This window comes from Scylla paramamosain, chromosome 43, assembly GCF_035594125.1.
Source record: "Scylla paramamosain isolate STU-SP2022 chromosome 43, ASM3559412v1, whole genome shotgun sequence".
NCBI lineage: Eukaryota > Metazoa > Arthropoda > Malacostraca > Decapoda > Portunidae > Scylla > Scylla paramamosain.
This window is the reverse complement of record NC_087193.1, coordinates 8,352,284-8,371,846: the sequence shown is the minus strand read 5'-3', so window position 1 is coordinate 8,371,846 and position 19,563 is coordinate 8,352,284. Positions and strand designations below refer to the sequence as shown.

The following is a 19,563-nucleotide window of genomic DNA, read 5'->3' as shown; positions in this document are numbered from 1 at the left end:
TTCTTGCCTCCTCCTTAGACAGGAAAGGGCTGGAGGCGTAGGAATAATGATGTGTGTGTGTTATTTACGAGTTTGTGAGGTTGCCGTGTTTTTCCTAAGGGGTTGAGGCGTGTTGGGTGAGGTTTAGATGTGTTCTGTGCAGGGGGACTGTTTTTTTGTAAGGCGGGGACTCACTGGGAGAGGTGGGAGGCGTGGAGGCGAAGTAGATGAGAATGATTAGTTTACATGAGTCTCTTCAGGGGATGTTCCGTGGCGTGGAAGAGATGTATTTTGATAGGTTTTGATGCACTCTGTAAATTGGTTTTGAAAAGTTGTTGACTGGAGTTTTGAGACATGCTACAAATATATAAAAGAGAAAACCAGCAGACAGGTTGGGTGATTAATTTTGTATTATTATTTTTTATAGTGTTCTGCTAAATTTAGTAGGTATTTTAAATTAATGTTGCCTTTTTGAGACGTCCTACCCTGCAATTTGGATGTAAAAGGAAAAAAAAAGGTCATTATTTTATAGCATTCAGTAAGACGAGTTAAATTAATACCTCGTTCTTCTTAGATTTTCGCACATGTGGAAGAATTCAAACTGACGGCAGGGAAAGTGTCTAGCAGAGAGAGAGAGAGAGAGAGAGAGAGAGAGAGGAGAGAGGAGAGGAGAGAGAGAGAGAGAGAGAGAGAGAGAGAACACCAAAAAACCTCAATTTCCCTCAGGCCTTCAATAAACCCTTTCTCTCCCCACATCTGCTTCCTGTCACTTTTAAGACTCCCTTTTTCCCCTTTGTACCTTTTACCTTTTCCCCTTAGAGGCACCACAACATATCCCTGAAACCATCACCCTCCCCTCACTCCTCCCCTTTACCCTAGAAAGAGACAGAGGGGAAGAGAGAGGGAGAGAAAGAGCGTCCCACAAAGACAATACCTTGGCTTTAATGAAATTACTCCTGTGGCAGCGAAGACAATGTGTGACTCCCCTGCAGCTAAGGAAGACTACCCTCCTCCTCCTCCTCCTCCTCCTCCTCCTCCTCCTCCTCCTCCTCCTCCTCCTCCTCCTCCTCCTCCTCGTCCCCCCTTTCGTGTCCTTTGTCCTGAACACGCTGAGGATGAGTATGATGGGCGGCGTCGTGAGGAGTGTAAACAAAGTACGGGCGGGCAAAGTGTGTGAGACGAGTTCTTTTGAGTTTTTTGTGTGGGTTTTCGAGTTTCCGCGGGTGTCATGTGTGATGGGAAAGAAGGAAGGAGCCGCCGGGTTTTGAAGATGTACTCTTTTCTTTTCTCTGGGTTTAGTTCAGTTTAGGGTTTATTTATTTATTTATTTTTTTTTTGTTCGTGTTTTTCTTTGTTTTTTTTGTTTTTTCTTTCTTCCTTCCTGTATTTTTTTTTCTCGTTTGTTTGTTTGTTATTATTGTGTGTTGTTTGTGTTCGCTTTTTGTGTTGTTTTTTTTTTCTTTGTTGTTTTCTTTTCATGTATTCAATCACACTTTTTTTTCTTCTTTTTTGTTGTTGCTGTTGTTGTTGTTTGTCTTCTTCTTCTTCTTCTTCTTCTTCTTCTTCTTCTTCTTCTTCTTCTCCTTCTTCTTCTTCTTCTTCTTCTTCTTCTTCTTCTTCTTCTTCTTCTTCTTCTTCTTCTTCTTCTTCTTCTTCTTCTTCTTCTTCTTCTTCTTCTTCTTCTTCTTCTTCTTCTTCTTCTTCTTCTTCTTCTTCTTCTTCTTCTTCTTCTTCTTCTTCTTCTTCTTCTTCTTCTTCTTCTTCTTCTTCTTCTTCTTCTTCTTCTTCTTCTTCTTCTTCTTCTTCTTCTTCTTCTTCTTCTTCTTCTTCTTCTTCTTCTTCTTCTTCTTCTTCTTCTTCTTCTTCTTCTTCTTCTTCTTCTTCTTCTTCTTCTTCTTCTTCTTCTTCTTCTTCTTCTTCTTCTTCTTCTTCTTCTTCTTCTTCTTCTTCTTCTTCTTCTTCTTCTTCTTCTTCTTCTTCTTCTTCTTCTTCTTCTTCTTCTTCTTCTTCTTCTTCTTCTTCTTCTTCTTCTTCTTCTTCTTCTTCTTCTTCTTCTTCTTCTTCTTCTCCTTCTCCTTCTCCTTCTTCTTCTTCTTTGTTTTCATAGCGAAGTAAACTACTGATTTTTATTATCATTCTTTCACGTAAGGATAAGAAAGAAGAATTCTCCTCCTCCTCCTCCTCCTCCTCCTCCTCCTCCTCCTCCTCCTCCTCCTCCTTCCCCCCCATCATCGCCACTTTCCTCCAGAGCACTTTGAGGAAATGACATAAAATGCGCCTTGCCGTGATGTGATTCCTCCGCCAGCTCCTACAGCGCCTCCGTCAGCAGTACTTAGAAGGAGCGAGAAGGAGTGAAGGATATCTTTTCTAAATTCCTCCCTTTGTTCTCAGGGTTCCTTCAGGCGTTTCATTTTTAATCGCTTTTAAGTGGCGGAGCGTTTACCTGTGTATGTTGATTGACTTCCACCTGGCGCACCTGAAGAAGAAGAAACGAACAGGCACTTAATATAATAGTTCTCCTCGATTCAGGTAAGGAATAATATTACATTCAATAACCGGTGCAGGGAATCGAGTTACGGATGCATTTCATACAAAGCGTAGTGCAATAATTCAAATATATTTTTCTCCTTTTTTTTTTCATCACTCACCTTCCGTTGCAATAAAGATAATGAGTTCTAGGGCGAGGGGGAGAGTTACGCCCTTACCTGTAAAGCTGTTAATTTGTGAAACAGAGATTAATGTCTCCATATATCCCATTATCTAGCTGCTATATATTTCCAGCCGTAATAGGGGCGTTTCATAATTAGGGTGGTAATTATTCGGATGCTAATCAACAGGGGTAAGGGACCGCTTTGGGAGGCTGATGATGGTGATGGTGGTGGTGATGGTGATGGTGTGATGGCCAGGGTGAGGTGAGGCCAGATGTGGGTGGTGTTGACAGTTGTGAATAGACAGGTGTGGTTAGGTTTGCTAAGTGTGTGTTGAATGGTGATGCTGGAGGCCTTGGGTGGTGGAGACAGGTATGTGATGCAGACAGGTGTGTAGTAATGCTCCTTTCATGGCCTATGCTGATCTCTGCTAATTACTCCTGTGTCTGTTTCTCTTACCATTTCTCTCCATTTTCCTTCCCACTTCGTCCATTTTCCATCCCTTCCCATTCCACCTACTTTCCGTGCAACACCTCCTCCACTCCTTCACACCCATATCTACACCCTGCTCAGCTTAACCCTTCACCACCACCTACCCATTCATCTTCCTCTACATCTCCCCTCCTACCCTCTTCCATCTTCCTTCGAGTGCCTCCCTTCTCTTTTCCAGCCACTCGCTTTCTTCACCCCGCCCACCCACCCACTGACGATAAAGCCCCGCAGGTGAGCTAGTGCGATAATGCATGGCTTATGAGCTCACCTGTTGAGTTAGGTAGCAGATTCCTAGGGAGATCTCTGTGGGAGGCGGCGAGGAGGAGGCAAGGGAGGGAGCCGAGGGTTGAGGGAGGGCGTTGATTCATTCCTCCCATCTTCCTTTCTTATTCTTCCTTATACAAATCCCTCGTCTTTCTTTGCCTCCTCCTCCTCCTCCTCCTCCTCCTCGTCGTCGTTGCCTAATTGTGGTATTGATGGTTGTCGAGCACGGAATAGTAGTGGTAGTAGTAGTAGTAGTAGTAGTAGTCGTAGTAGTAGTAATATTAGTAGTTCTTGTCTCTTTCCTATGAAATTTACATAAAGATTTTTTTTTTATGTATTTATTTTTTAGCTTCGGTCAAAGGGAGCGGTGGGTGGGTGGGGAGGAGCCTTCATCTTTGCTATCCATTTCCCCTACTGTTCGCTAGATAGTGGAGTTTACACAGACTAGTCTCGTAAGGTTCATCAGGTTTGCTACTGTTTGTTCTTTCTTTGTGTTCCTTTGCGCTTTCTCTCTCTCTCTCTCTCTCTCTCTCTCTCTCTCTCTCTCTCTCTCTCTCTCTCTCTCTCTCTCTCTCTCTCTCTCTCTCTCTCTCTCTCTCTCTCTCTCTCTCTCTCTCTCTCCCTTAATGTTATTTCACCCCTTTCATCTTGAACTTCTTTCTATTTCCTTTCGTTCTTCTGTAGTTTCTTTAATAGGTTTTTTCATCACTTCACCTTTATCTCCTCTTTCTTTTTATATCCTCCCTCTTTTTGCAATAGGTGAGGGAGAGAAAATGTCTTTGCCTGAGGAGAAGAAAGGGACGGTTATATTCTTTTGAGATCACGTGGAATTTAGGTGTGATAATTAACGTTAATAGAAATACAGGTGAAAGTTTGACGACGAAGAGGAGGAGGAGGAGGAGGAGGAGGAGGAGGTGGAGGAGGAGGACGTGAGGGACATAGCATTACATATAAGTATCAATATTTAGTAACACAAACACACACACACACACACTAGCAAGATAAAATTTTACTGAATCTATTGATATTTTTGCACTTATTTCCCAATGAGCTCGAGAGAGAGAGAGAGAGAGAGAGAGAGAGAGAGAGAGAGAGAGAGAGAGAGAGTTCTTTCCAATCATACATGTATTTATTATGTTGTTTTAATCACATAGCATTATACAGCAGACTGCAGAAGGCGGTGAAGGTTGGTGATTATTTTGCAGCGAGGCACGAGGGACGGAAGGCGCGTGCTGGCAATGGTGCAACACGTCATTATAATTAATTGCAAATGTTGGCAATGATTACTGGAAAATGAGTGAGGCTTGGCTATACCTTTTGATGTATTTCTTTTAATTACACTCCTATGCTATTAATGTTGACGAGTGGTTTGTTATTATTGTTGTTGTTGTTGTTGTTGTTGTTGTTGTTGTTGGAATTTATATTGTTATCATTATGAGTTATTGTTACTACTACTACTACTACTACTACTACTACTACTACTACTACTACTACAATTACCATTACTACTACTACTACTACTATCACCACCACCACCACCACCACCACAACTACTAATACTAAAAGTAGAAATATGTGGTGATGTGACTTAACAAAAGCTCAACATTCGATATCTGCCGAAATGCTCAAACAAACGGTGTTGTTTTTCGTATTTTCCTTTTTAATAGTTGTCTGAATAGAAAATGACGATATTTTCTTTCACAATTTTCTGCTGTTTTTTTTTAATCTTTTTTGCAGGCTTTTCAATTTCATTTCGTTCTTTATTTTATCGCGATTCATCAATAAGTTTCAGTATTTTTCATTAATTAAAGGCAGTGGATAAATAAAAATGAGATTGGAAAAAAAAAAAAAGGAATATTGTGTCCCATCCTTTGTACTGTTCTTTTTATATTCATTTTTTTTTTTTCCCTTGTTTTGTTCGCACGACTTTTTCAGGAAACGGACGAGCAACACTTCTAGTTACACCTTACTTTTTTCCCTCTCCAAATAAGGGAAAAACACGCCATAAAACATATTTTTCTATTTCCCATTTCCTTTCTTATGAGCAAAACAAGGAAACAAGAAGACTATTTATTCATTTCCTCGTATTCACTTAGGAGGAAAAAATAAAAACATTTCAAAGCTTCTTACATTTTACCACACTTGGAAAGGAGGAGGAAAAGTGAAGTAAAAACAGAATTTCCTCATTGTTACATTACACAACTAACGTATAAAAAAAAAAAAAAACCTAACATTATGACTACAGAACGAAGGAAATGAAAACATAGTGTGAGACCAAGAACTGACCGAAGTTTTACGGTATTCATCGGACCCCCTATAGACCGAGACTTTTTTTTAGCCCATAGTGAGAGTGTGCGTTGCGTTTTCCTCTGTATTAGTGAGTTGTAAGACCACAGCTTGGATTACGAGTGACGGTAACGGTAAAGCAAGTAACACTCCAGAGAATACGTACAGTCTGGGTCATAAGTTTGTTCTGCTCATGTGTGGAGGATATTTGGTGCGTCGTGAGAAGAGATGTGCAAGGTACGGACTGGTTACGATTCAGGACACAACTTCTGACCACAACTGTACAAACACTGAAGGAAGCTCGCGGTCATGGTATGAGTTGAATCTCTCTGTGAAAACGTCCTTGTACTTTTCCGTGCCCTTCGTCTTAGAGGGCGTATTCTGAAACACTTCTTCGACTCGGCTTCACTACTCTCAAAAGCCTCTAGAAGTGTCACGGGTTTTTTAAGGGGAGTTTTGTAGTTCTATTGACAGATTGATAAGATTTTTATATTATTAACATGAGAAACAGTCTTGAGAACCGGGGTTATCATCTCTGGCCTTTGAAAATTGTAGTGGTGAAAGAGCTAAGCGTTTCTGAATACTCGTCAGGAAGTTGAAAAAAGAAATAGATAAATAAATAAAGGGGGGACTATGGAAGGAGGAACTTAATCAATGGAAAAAAAAAAATACAAAGGAAAGAGAGAGGAAAAACACGTCTCTTGTATTTCCCATTGCCGTTTTCTTTCCAAGTAGCAGAAGGAAAAAAAAAAAAAAAAGAACAGGCATTAATCTGGGAACAAAAGATTTATAAGAAAAACCACCTCATCAAAACCTTGTGTATGGTTGAGTGGTTGAGTTCCTGGGACAAATATTTACCTAGTGTTGTGATTACGCCGTCATTAAGGATCATTATTCCTCCACTCACCTTTGTGCTCCTTCATTATACCTGAGAGAGAGAGAGAGAGAGAGAGAGAGAGAGAGAGAGAGAGAGAGAGAGAGAGAGAGAGGGAGGGGGGAGGGGCTGAAGGGGATGAGCAAGGAGGAAAATACAGAAGAAAATGAAGAGCCAGTGTGTTTGTGTGTTGTGGCATTGGTTTACTAATATTGTGGTTGTTAAAATGATCTTACTTTTAGATGCAGTGAAGAATGTGTGTGTGTGTTTGTTTTTGTTGTTGTTTTTCTTCGTGGTGGTGGTGGTGGTGGTGGTGGTGGTGGTGGTGGTGATTGTTATCTTGTTCTTGTTCTTGTTCTTCTTTTTATTCACATTGTATTATTTTACCTATTATTTTTAGGCTCGTTTTTTGTTTGTTACTACGGTAGACTTTTAAATAATAATAATAATAATAATAATAATAATAATAATAATAATAATAATAATAATAGGTAATAATAACAATAGCTAATTATCATTATTATTATCACTATCATCATCATCATCATCATCATCATCATCATCATCATGATCATCATCATTGTTACGCTCATCTCCACACAAGCACAATATAACCAGAAATAATTAAAACAAAAAATAAAGGGACAATTTTATTAATATACAAATCTTTGGTACACTGCCTTACTCATACACGCAGCCTGATACCTCATAATCATACACACTACACAAACAAACAAACAAATAAACAAACAAACGTAAAGATGTGTGTGTGTGTGTGTGTGTGTGTGTGTGTGTGTGTGTGTGTGTGTGTGTGTGTGTGTGTGTGTGTAGGAACTGACTAATAACAAGAAATAATATATATATACGTATCTCTCTAACATTTACTTTGGCAAATTAGTTACTAAATGACTAGAGAACACAGCGCCCGTGATGCAGGGAGGGAGGGAGGGAAGGAAGGAAGAAAAACACGTGTCCGGCGCCGAGAAAGTAAACAAAAAACAGCTGATCAATAACAACAAAATTCGTCTTGCTGTGGTTGTTTATGTATTGGTGTGTTTGTGTTTGTGGTGGTGTGTTTGTCTTGGTATGTTTGTCACAGTGTGTATAGTGGTGTGTGTGTGTGTGTGTGTGTGTGTTGGGTTTGTGTGGTAGTGTGTTTGTGGTGTGTGAAGTGTGGTGCGCTGGTTTGGTGATGGAATGCGGTTGGCTGTGGTGTGGTGATAGTGCTGAGAATTGTGTGTGTGTGTGTGTGTGTGTGTGTGTAAGTGACATACGGACACTCCTATTTTTCCCTATACACAGATATCTTCTTTACAAGGGAAATAATAACGAGGTCACTTTATTTCTGAATACATAATAGACACATGACTCTCAACCCTGTAGGCATTGGTGTTGGAATCTAAGTATAGAGGATGGAACAGTTTCAGATCCTCTATAGTTGGTTTAAATGGAATCCAGCCACATTAAACCCTTATTCACAACAACAGCTTTTTCATCCCAATATAAAATCATGCGTCACAAGCCTGTATATATATTTTTTTCCTCAACATTCAAAATAAATAGAAAATAAATAGTATAATAATGCTTTCACTCTATAAAATCAATATTAAATCCTTAGGGAAACGAGAATAATCACACCTTTAGCATGGACGCAAAAAAGAGAAATGGAGATTATATTTTTGACGGCATGGGTGCAGGTGAACGCTTTGCTGATTACCTTGAGTTACCTGGGAACACCTGCGCTGCCTCGAGGTGGAAGAAGGGAAGAAGGATAGATTGAGTTGACTGAGTTAATTTCGCCGCTACAATGAGGTTATGTGACGCTAAAGGAGGGCGGTGAGGGAAGTCTTACCGCGTGTGTAATGGGATGGAACTCAGCGAGGACTCAATCAAGAACGTCCTTTTTGGTTTTCTGAAGGCGGTCTACATCTCTCTTGAAAAAGTGGAAGAATGATCGTGTGTGTTGTTAGATTTCATTATTATCTTGTTATTATTATTATTATTTTTTTTTTTTTTTTGTCAGGCGGTGCAATGAGGAATCAAATGTCACGCTGGTATTTTTTTTTTTTTCCTTCCCCATCGCAGCAACAGAAAGACACGGCATCTTCACCACAGGAACACTTGAGAGCCACGCCGTGAGGTCTGTTATGAAGGTGACGCCATCTTTAGAGTCCCACAATAAACGTAAATCGAAAGGCAACTTAAATCGTGAATAATCAGCAAAATAAAAGTCCGAAATTCAAAATCAACACAGGGACAATATTTTCCACGTATTCCGAAAAAAAAAAAAAAAAACTCGGAAAGCAGAGTTCAAGAAGTTTCGAGTGTTCCAAAAAAACGTCGAGTTCAAATTCCCAGAAACAGGAGTTCAGGAATTTCCAAGTACCCGAAGCAGAGACTGAGTTTGCGGCGGCGAGAATATTGAAGTGATGGAAAGTCAGAGGTTCACATAAAAATAGAAAATCGAAGTGTTATGATCAAAACATTGCAGGAAATTTTGTAGTTTTTCGAGTGCATATTAACGAAGACTCGTGAAGGCGACGCAGACAAAGGGTCCTGGAGGTGCGAGAAGCCAGCGAGTGCCAGGAAAGATGAAGGATTTGTTAATATATTATACCATTGAATTTAAGTACCGTTAAATGTACCGCAAATATATGGTACTCGAGTACAGGTACCCTCAGTTACTTTTCAACCCTTTCACTGCGCCACGAAACAATTAACAGAACCACAAACAATGCGCGAGATCTTTATAAGCATGTACAAGAAAGTTAGGGGTGAAAAAGAATGTATTTTGCAATTTTACCCAGTTTAAATATTGCAGGTGGCTGTAAAACTAGTAAAGGTGTCTCGGAGTGGCTAGTAATTAAGGAGAAATGTACCAAATAGCGGTCAGAAGGTTAACTCATTGCCCTTTCTTTAACACAGCAACATCCTCTTCAGTGTCTCCCTTCTCAACACGCCGCTGAATACAAACCAAAGAATAAATCGCGGCATAATTGCAAACCACACTCACTTAAATTTCTCTTCAACTTTAGAGAGCTTATAAAACTCATCCAAGTAAAATATCAGCACCTCCATCTAGTATAGTTGCGTATCTTCGGTGGCTCGGTGGTACAATGCTTGCTTCGTTTTAAAGGTTTCAAGTTCGATTCCGGCCCATTGAGATTTGTCGGTGGGAGATGTAGCGCTTTTAACCCTAGTCAGCGATTATGACTTTTGTTGCGGCGCTGGAACTCAATTTTCAAGCACAGTATCCTCAGTCTCGCCCGCCAGTTGTCAAGACCTCGCCACGAATGTTTTAATTTTAAGAACTCACTCGGAAACTTGTAATTTGTCGCTATAAAATCGTGAATTCACCCGCTTTAGTTTCCCTCCCTTCTCACCTTCCCTATCACCTGCATATTAGTGAGTGGCGATGCTCAGGTGTTCCCGGCAGTGAGGGATCTTACCTGTCAGCGCCCTGGATTCAGAAAAAGACAGGAGTGGCATTTGTTTGACTCCTTCGCTCCTTGTCGCCGGAAAACCTAGCCGGATTTGTCGTGGCTTTGATATGTACAACCATCGTTACCAGAGAGAGACAGAGAGAGAGAGAGAGAGAGTGAGAGAGAGTTGTGGCAATGGAACGTGCTTTCTCACACAACAGCGGCATTATGTACTTGTCACTCCAGGAACGTTATGGTGATTACCTGACGTGGGACGTGGAGGAGAGAGGCTGAGGCGAGGCAGAGGCGTGGCAGGGATATGGCGAGAGAGAGAGAGAGAGAGAGAGAGAGATGAATGGAGATGTATACCCACACTCATACAGTCACCTAGTACACATTTATCACCTTTTCCGTTCGTAACATCCGAGGAAATGAACATTGGGGGAAGAAAGAAAAGAAAGAAGGAAAGAAAAAGAAAAAAAGAAAGAAAAGAAGAAAGTGTGAAGGTTTAGGGGGCTGGGACTGATTCGCTCTACATGCATACACATTTCGCCGATAAATTCTTTCCTCTGTTTTGGTCTACAACACTGAACTACGACGGTAACGATAAGAAATGAAAAGGAAATGAGTCTGTACACAAAGGTCGAGGGACTGACTGACTGACTGACTGACTGAGTAGCAAGTTGACTTATGTGTCCTCGACTTGTTTATTTTTTACAGCAACACCGACGTGGAGGAACGAGACGTGTGTGTGTGTGTGTGTGTGTGTGTGTGTGTGTGTGTGTGTGTGTGTGTGTGTGTGTGTGTGTGTGTGTGTGTGTGTGTGTGTGTGTGTGGTGGGTGTTTATGTGGGTGCCTCGTTTCAAGGATGCTACAGATGGAGGCGCTGTAGACGTGTGTGTGTGTGTGTGTGTGTGTGTGTGTGTGTGTGTGTGTGTGTGTGTGTGTGTGTGTGTGTGTGTGTGTGCCTAAAGCTCCTTCATCTCACCTCTCACTGAAGGACTCTCCCCGCTCCGCGCCCTGGCCATACAGTGCCTATCTTTACTCCCGCTGCATGCCCTCACATCCTCGCAAGACAGGAAGGAATCAGTGTAGGAGGGCAGTAGGACTCGGGATACAGACTGCCCTTGAGTCCTACGAAGTACCGGTGTCCAAAGGCTATCAGACATCCTTCCGTCACCGCATGACTTCCCTACGTCTTGCCCGCGCCCTTTCTACTGGCACATATCTGTGAACTGGAGGGACTGGCTTCCTTCATCCCCCGAGGACATGGCGTAGAGGTCCGTGAGGCCTGGACCGAGGGACTCCACAGGTCGCAGGTCGGTCAGCAGGCTGCTCTGGTCCTTCATCTTATCGCCAACGTGCCGCTCCTGCTCCTGCTTCAGAAGGTTCCTCCGCCACTTGGCCCTCGCGTTTTGGAACCACACCTGCCGAAGAAAGGTAGTGGGATGGTGGTGGTGGAGGAGGAGGTGGAGGAGGAGGTGGTGTGGGGATGAGGGAGGTGGAGGTGGCGGCCCTTCCTGCATGGTGGAGACAATGCCCCTCCCCTCCGAGTGTGTCAGTGGCTCAAGTCTTAGAGAGCGTCATTGCCTAAAGGGAGAGAGAAGACTAGAGAGAGTGTGTTCTGCCTTGTCTTGCTCTAATGTCTGCCTACACTTACTCTACTTCCTCTTTCTTTTATCCTTCCTACAATGAGCCACTCAATATTTCAAAGCCTGTTACTCCCTGTGCTTTAAACTACCCCTATCTCTCCCTTTCCCTTCGCCTCTTACCTGTAGTACTCTCTTAGATAGCCCTGTCTTCTGGGCCAGCTGTTTGAGGTCCTTGGCGTCTGGATTCTGGTTCAAGTTAAAATAGGACTTCATGGTTCTCAGCTGGTGGTGCTTGAAGGAGGTTCTCATGCGTTTGGTTCTGGTCTGTCCTGGCGGCTGAGGGTCGTACCTGTAAGCCTCCATGGACATCTCTCCCCCCGACACCAGTTCTGAGGGAGAAACGAGGAGAGGAGGTGAAGAAAATGGAGATGTTTCTGATGTGTGTGTGGGTGAAAAGGTGCGTGTGTATGTGTGTTTGTCATCAAGAAATTATCAAGAGGTTGCTTTACACACACACACACACACACACACACACACACACACACACACACACGTCGTCATTTGTTTTCTTTCTTTGTATTTCTTAATTTCTTTTTTTTTCGAGTCAACTTTTTTCGGATAGTCTCTCTCTCTCTCTCTCTCTCTCTCTCTCTCTCTCTCTCTCTCTCTCTCTCTCTCTCTCTCTCTCTCTCTCTCTCTCTCTCTCTCTCTCTCTCTCTCTCACACACACATACTGTTCCCAACGCTTTTCTTCCTTCATTTCTTCTTCCTTATCACCACATTCCCCTCTGCCTCTGCTCCCATCACTGTGCCCTCTCAACCACACTCCCTCTTTCCTCACATATCTTCCCCCTCACTCCCCTCAGTCACTCCCTCCTCTCTCCCTCTCCTCCCTCTCTGCCTCACATCCTCCTGCCCTTCACCACTCACCGCTTGCCCTCATAATTCTGTCATTCTTTATGCATCTGTTACACCTCACACACGCCTTACGGTAACACACACACACACACACACACACACACACACACACACACACGGTTATAGTGCTCAAAATTTAAAATGAAAAATCATATAACCTTTTTAATGATTTATCTTAGTTCGTATTTCTTTGTTGTTGTTGTTGTTTTATGATCAAGAATTTTTTTTTTTTTTCTTTTCGGGATAATGCAAATAGTCGTGACAAGTTTTTTGGATCAATAGATGCTCTTGAAGGTGTATCGAGAAAGAGAGAGAGAGAGAGAGAGAGAGAGAGAGAGAGAGAGAGAGAGAGAGAGAGAGAGAGAGAGAGAGAGAGAGAGAGAGAGAGAGAGAGAGAGAGACGAATAAAGGTGGATTGGGAGGGAGTGATATTAAAGGAGAGTGTGGAAGAAGAGACGTCGCTATCCTCCTCCTCCTCCTCCTGTTCTTCCTCCTCCTCCTCCACCTCCTCCTCCTCCAGTTCCACTACTAACCCTCAGCACGCGTGGAATGTGTCCGCATCCACTCGAGTTACGAGATAGTGTTTTCCTTCTTTTAACGTCAATATTTTTTCCTCCACCATCGCCACCACCACCACCACCACCACCACCACCACCACCACCACCACCACCTTGATACGTTCCCTAATGCACATCCTTCACATTATCAACTTGTCCAAGATCCTAAACCTTGTATAACTTTCCTGACTCCGTAACTTTGGCTACATGTTATGCTGCTGACCATCCACATACCAGTAATAACGCACCTGGCCAGCCAATCAGCGTGCGTGGTTAGCCAGACGTGACATGCGCGCGGCCAATCAGCTTCGAGAACACTCCTGTCATCGGCTACATTCGGCAAATAAAAGAAATCAATAGTGTCGGATGCTGGGAAATATCCACCACTTAGGACGCGTCTCTCCTGTGACGTCACTTGTCTTCTGGCCAATGGGGTGATGCTAAAATGTGTGTTTGTTTATACGTCGACCGCAGAGAGAGAGAGAGAGAGAGAGAGAGAGAGAGAGAGAGAGAGAGAGAGAGAGAGAGAGAGAGGGGGGTTATGTGGTGAAGCGTACGTGGTGAGTGGACTGGGTGAGAGAGAGAGAGAGAGAGAGAGAGAGAGAGAGAGAGAGAGAGAGAGAGAGAGAGAGAGAGAGATTGTGTGTGTGTGTGTCTGTCTGGTGAGTATTGAAGTTATGTTGCGTGGGAATGTTGATTTTGAGAGAGAGAGAGAGAGAGAGAGAGAGAGAGAGAGAGAGAGGTATCCCTAACTTAACCTGATCTACGTATGGTTTAGAAAAAGACAGAAAAATTCGGTTCCCGTATATTCAGTCAATCCGGAATTGATGTTCGCGCCGGAGGTGAGTTCCGGTTAAGACGAGATAATTGGATCCGGTTTTGAATCATCCACTTTGTTTTGAAGGAAGGAATGCGGAAGTGGTCACTGGTACGGCTGTTTTCTTTCTTTTCTTCTTTTCTTTATTTTTTCCTTCCTTTTCATAACAATACAAACTGACTTTTCTTGCAGTTTTTTCCCTGATTTTCTTATTTTCCTGTGCCACTTTATACTGCAATTTGTTTCCTTTAGTTTTTGACAGCTTTATTTTTTTTATATTTGTCTTGGTTATATATTTTAAGCGTTATGATGTTTTAAAGCTGTTTTTCTTCATATAAGCTGATTTAATTCATGTGTCTGTCTGTGTGAATGTAAGTATTTCCATTGATTAATTTTCATTTATTTATTTTTATTTTTACGTTAGTGGTGGTGGTGATGGTTGTGATGGTAAAGTAAGTGATTGTGGTGGTCGTCATGATGGTGATTAACAAGGTAGTAAAAATAATATTAATAGCAGTGATGATGTTGGTAATATTATAGTGGTGATGGTGGCCGAGATAGTGGCGATGGTGGTGGTGATGGCGGTGGTGGTGGTGTTGTTATGAATTTGTTACTTGTATTCGTGGTGTTTTGTTATTTCCGCCGCTGTAAACAAAGGCAAGCACTCGTTACTCTAACAAGCGAACTGGTCATTTGGTCCACGTAAATCAAGGATGAACAGGTGTATGTCCACTAATTACCAGGTGTGTGTGTGTGTGTGTGTGTGTGTGTGTGTGTGTGTGTGTAAAGTTGTTGTCACTGTTTTCTGTTATTGTTGTAGGTCCTTCTTCCTTCCTTCCTTCCTTCCTTCCTTCCTTCCTTCCTTCCTTCCTTCCTTCCTTTCGTTTATTCATGTCTCTTTCTTATTCATTTATTTACTTTCTTCCATTTTTTTTTTTTTTTGTCTGTTTCTGTCACTGTTTTGTCTTAATCTGTACAAATCTTCCTTCCTTCCCTCCCTCCTTCCTTTCTTCCTAACCTAACCTAACCTAAGCTAACCTAACTTGACCTAAGCTAACCCAGTCTTTCTTTCCTCCATCCTTTATTCCTTCTTTCCTTTTCTGTTCATTTATGCAAACATTTCTTTCTTTCTTTACATATTTCTTTCTGTCTTTCCCTTTCTTTCTTTTTTCTTCTTCTCTTCTTCCCTTCCTCCCTTCAGTCATTATTTTTTCTTCCTCATGCCCATAACCATTATTCTTCTCTTCTTTCCGTTCTTTTCCTTCTTTCCACTGTTCTTTCTTCTTTTTCTCTTCTACCTTCTTCCCTCTCTTCTTTCCTTTCTTCTGTACTCAAAACGAAAAGACATAAATAGGGTAAGAATAACGCCTCTCTCTCTCTCTCTCTCTCTCTCTCTCTCTCTCTCTCTCTCTCTCTCTCTCTCTCTCTCTCTCGTCTTTGCTAAAAATCGTTTACGCGACTGTAAATAAGAAAAAAAGTAAATGTAGATGTTATTTATGATTTTAATGGCTTGTGATATTTTATGATTAATTACACTGGTAACCAATTACTGCATTCACCAATTACAATTTGTTTTAATGAAGTAATTAATTAGTAAGAGGTTAATTAGCAGTGCTTTGGGCGATAGGGGGAGGGGAGAAGAGAGGGGGAGGAAAGGAGGAAAGGGAGGGAAATATGGGAGTAAGGGAAAGGAGGAATGAAGGGGGGACGGAAGAGAGGGAGGGAAAAGAAGGATAGGGAAGGAGAGAAGAATGAAGGGGAGGAAAGGAGGTAAGAAGAGGAAGTGAGTGGGAGGAAAGAAGATAGAAATGTAATGGAGAGAAGAGGTGGGAAGAAGGGGGAAGTAAAGTGAATAAGAATGAAGGAGGGAGGAAGAGGAAGGAAGGAGAGAGGAGGAGAAAATGGAAGGAGATACGGAAAGAAAGAGATGAGTAAGGAAAGAGAGAAAGAAGGAAAGAGATGGGATAAAGGGAGAAAAGGGAAAAAGAAGGAAAGGGAAGGGATAGAGATAAAAGAGGAGAGATAAGAGGGAGAGAAGGGGAGCAAAAAAATAAATAAAAAACGGAGAGAGGGTGCACCAATAACAAGGGATAACTAAATATACGTGTCCATAATAATTACTTAAAAAATAGACAGAATTCTTGAGTTCAGATCCCAGTCATTGTCTTCACTTGTCACAGAGAAGAAGAAAAGATGGAGTAACGGGAGGAAATAACAAAATATACATTGAAAAAAGAAAAGAAGAAAAAAATAGACAATTCAAAAGCACAAAACTTAGTCATTTTATTCACTAGTCACAAAAAAAGAAAAGATTAAAAAACACGGAGACAAGATCGAGCAATGTAAGAAATCCAATGAAAAAAAAATGAAAAAAAATATATAAAATAGACAGAATTCCAAGGTACAAACTCCAGTCACCATGTTCATTAGTCATAAATTAACACCTGTCTCCCCCTTTCAGCCCGCCAGGTAAGGAGCCGCCGAGTGTTACCTGAGGCGCCGGCAGGTAACACCCCTCACACAACGACGCTAGAAAGGAAGAAAGGGAAGGAAGAAAGGAGGAAAGAAAACGGGAGACAGATAATGATAATAATACCAACCCCTGCCGCCTTCCTATCACCTTAAGTCCACAACAAAAGCGACAATTAAGGCAAGATTTTCAGGTAAGAAGCGAACGTGACCTTTTGATACTAATTTCGACTTTATTAAAGGGAATGACTGTACAGGTGTGTGTGTGTGTGTGTGTGCGTGTGTGTGTGTGTGTGTGTGTGTGTGTGTGTGTGTGAGGAAGAGGCTTAAAATGACCTTACTCTCCATTCTTATGTTATTTTGATTTTGTTTTAGTAAGTTCGCAGCATCAAGTTTGTTTTTTAGTGTATAGTTTAGGTTAGGTTATTTTCTAAGAGGTGAACGCGACATTAGTAGTAGTAGTAGTAGTAGTAGTAGTAGTAGTAGTGGTGGTGGTAGTAGTAGTGGTGGTGGTAGGAACAACAACAGCAACAACAATAACAACAACAACAACAACAACAACAACAACAACAACACAACGAAATTCTAGCAACTCAGAGCAGAAAGAAAAACACCGCCACACACCATCTTTTATCCACCACTGACGGAGGCACTGCTGGAGGGTGTTATCAGCTGCATGACGGAGGAGGAGGAGGAGGAGGAGGAGTCGAAAGAGTAGGAGGAGAAGGAGGAGGTTAGCAGATCTTCGCGGCAACATGGCGGTGTCTTGAAAACCTCATTATCGTGTCCTTAATTCCCTCGTGTCTGTCTTGGCGGTGTCTTTGATGGCTAGACTAAGCTTAGGGAGGCAGTGGAGGAGTCAAGGGGAGAAGGGGAAGGGGAAGGGGATCCAGCAATAGCAGGGGGAAGCAGGAGACTGGCAGGGGATGGGATGGGTGACTTCCGCTGTATGTTTAGCGGCATAACACCTTTACCTGCTGGGGCGGTGGGATGAGAAGGAAGCAGGGGTGGTGTCAGCGGTACTTGAAAGGCGTGGGGAAGTGTGGGGTGTGTGTGGCCCAGCAGGAGGTGTTGGAAGTGTCCTCAAGGAATTATTGGAGTGACTCGCCTCATGTTACATTCACGGGTTGTTTGTTTGTTTGTGTGTTAGCGTGAAGGTAGATCAATTGAAGGGATGTTTGGTTTGTTTTAAAAGGAAGAGAAGAAAGTTAAGTCTATGTAAGGGAAAGAGAAAAAGAATTAGGGTTATTGTAAGGAAAAAAGATGAATTATTAGGTTAACTGTAAGGGAAGAAAAAAATTTATTAGGTCTATCGTGACGGAAAGAAGTGAAATTTAGGTTTACCATGAAGAAAAGAGAAGAATCATTAAATATATCGTAAGGGAAAAAGAAAAGCTATGAGAATAATCAGGTCTATTACTATTATTATTATATTATTATCATTATTAGTAGTAGTAGTAATAGTAGTAGTATCATCATCCTTATCATCATCATCATCATCATCATCATCATCATCATCATCATCATCATCTGTTTCTACTTTAACTCACTATAGGATCAGGTGGTTTCATTGCCCAGTTTGTGTGATGAACGATTAGCATGTAACACCACCTGATGCCCGGGGGGAGGGAGAGAGAGAAAGAGGGAGAGGGAAGGAAAAGAGAAGCGAGAGGGGAGGAAAGCGAGGGAAGAGGAAATAGTGCGGGAGGGATGGAAAAGAATGTTGGAGGGGCGGAGGAGAAAGAGGGAGGAACGGAGGAAAGAAAAAAGGAGGAAATAGAGAGAGAGATAGAAATAAAAGTGTGTTAGAGAGACGAAAGAGAGCAAGAATGGGAAGTGAAAAAGAGAGGAAAGAGAAAGAGAGAGAAGAGGGAAAGATCAAAATAAAGAGGAGAGGGAAGAAGAGGAGAAAGAGAGAGTAGGAATGCTAGCTATAGTAGGAAATGAAACGCATGAAAGAGAGAGAATAGGGAGATGGAAAAAGAGGAGGAAGGGGAGAAGGAGAAGGAAGAAAGAAATTACGAAAAATAAAATAGAGAGGAGAAAAAAAGAGGAAACATTAAATACAACCTGATAATGAAACGGAAGACGGAAGAGGAAAAGGAAAATAGGAAGACCAAGAAGAGGAGGAGGAGGAGAGAGAGAGGAAGAGAGGATAAATGCGGTGTTTAACTTTACGACCCCAACAACTGACACAAGCTCGGGGAAGTGAAGGAAAATTACTGTGTTTGCGTTTTGATTGGAGTAAATATTTTGTCGCCTCTGTTTACAGCCAACAGTGTCCTGAAATACGAGCCAGCGACGCGCGGCCCTGGTTGCTTTATTCTGGTCTTTTCTCGTGTTATTTAGCGGTTCATTTGTTTTGTTTTGCTGTTTTTATATAATGTGTGTTCCTGGGAGTTGTTCTTTTAACATTTTTTTATTTATTTATTTTATTTTTTTATATATTGTGAGTAATGCAAGTCGATTTTTTTTTTTTTTTTAGTTTTTCTTCTTTTTGTCGTGTTTGGGATTTAGTAATTTTAGTAGTAGTAGTAGTAGTAGTAGTAGTAGTAGTAGTAGTTATAGGGGAGAACAACGAGAACAATAACAAAAATATTACCAATAACAACAACAACAACAACAAGCAACCAACGAACCAACGAACCAACAAAACAAACAAACAAACAAACCAAACAAAGCAGTCTATCAAAACAGCACCCAAACAAAAGAAGAAAAAATCAAAACAAAACAACCACAAAAAAACAAAACTAACGAGAAAACGAAGAAGAAGAAGAAGAAGAAGAAGAAGAAGAAGAAGAAGAAGAAGAAGAATTTCCCCTCAAGTAACTGCGATTATGGCGGCAAAAGAGAGGGGAGGCAGTCAGTAATCTTCAAAGGCATCCCTCTCTCACGTCAATGCGCGCCTCTTCCCTTTATATAATTCATAGCCTCCATTTCATCTGTTGGGTAAACACACGCTGCATTCAAACATATGCTGCGTGTTGACTCGAGACAGAGAACGGGAAGATGTTTGCACTTTGCCCCGTTTTCTATGTTTCCCGTGTTCATCTTGCCGTCCCCCATCAGAGACACACACACAGAGAGAGAGAGAGAGAGAGAGAGAGAGAGAGAGAGAGAGAGAGAGAGAGAGAGAGAGAGAGAGAGAGAGAGAGAGGGGGGGGGGATGCGGGGTATGTTTGTTGTGTGCTTGCTTCCTCTCTTTTTCTTTTCTCTGTTTTCTTTCTCCATTCTTCTCTCTCTCT

The 19,563-nt window shown here is 41.8% G+C and overlaps 1 protein-coding gene and 1 long non-coding RNA gene across 5 annotated transcripts in view; one reads left to right on the top strand and one right to left on the bottom strand.

Moving 5' to 3' along the window:
- LOC135093731 (uncharacterized) overlaps positions 1-19,563 on the top strand; it is a 114,416-nt gene that overhangs the window by 68,626 nt on the left and 26,227 nt on the right. For all 3 annotated transcript variants that reach the window (XR_010263473.1, XR_010263474.1, XR_010263475.1), the window contains one exon: positions 16,311-16,512. This is a non-coding gene — a long non-coding RNA (uncharacterized LOC135093731). The remainder of the gene's footprint in view (positions 1-16,310; positions 16,513-19,563) is intronic.
- The window catches only part of LOC135093730 (LIM/homeobox protein Lhx2-like), a 48,416-nt gene continuing 36,033 nt past the window's right edge, over positions 7,181-19,563 (bottom strand). Inside the window, exons 5-6 of one of the 2 annotated variants that reach the window (XM_063993272.1) lie at positions 11,738-11,946; positions 7,181-11,392 (exon numbers count right to left, since the gene is read on the bottom strand). In XM_063993272.1, coding sequence (XP_063849342.1) covers positions 11,180-11,392; positions 11,738-11,946 — 422 coding nt within the window. In that variant the 3' untranslated portion in view covers positions 7,181-11,179. Of the gene's footprint in view, positions 11,556-11,737; positions 11,947-19,563 lie in introns of both variants that reach the window. The other variant, XM_063993273.1, reaches the window with a different exon arrangement.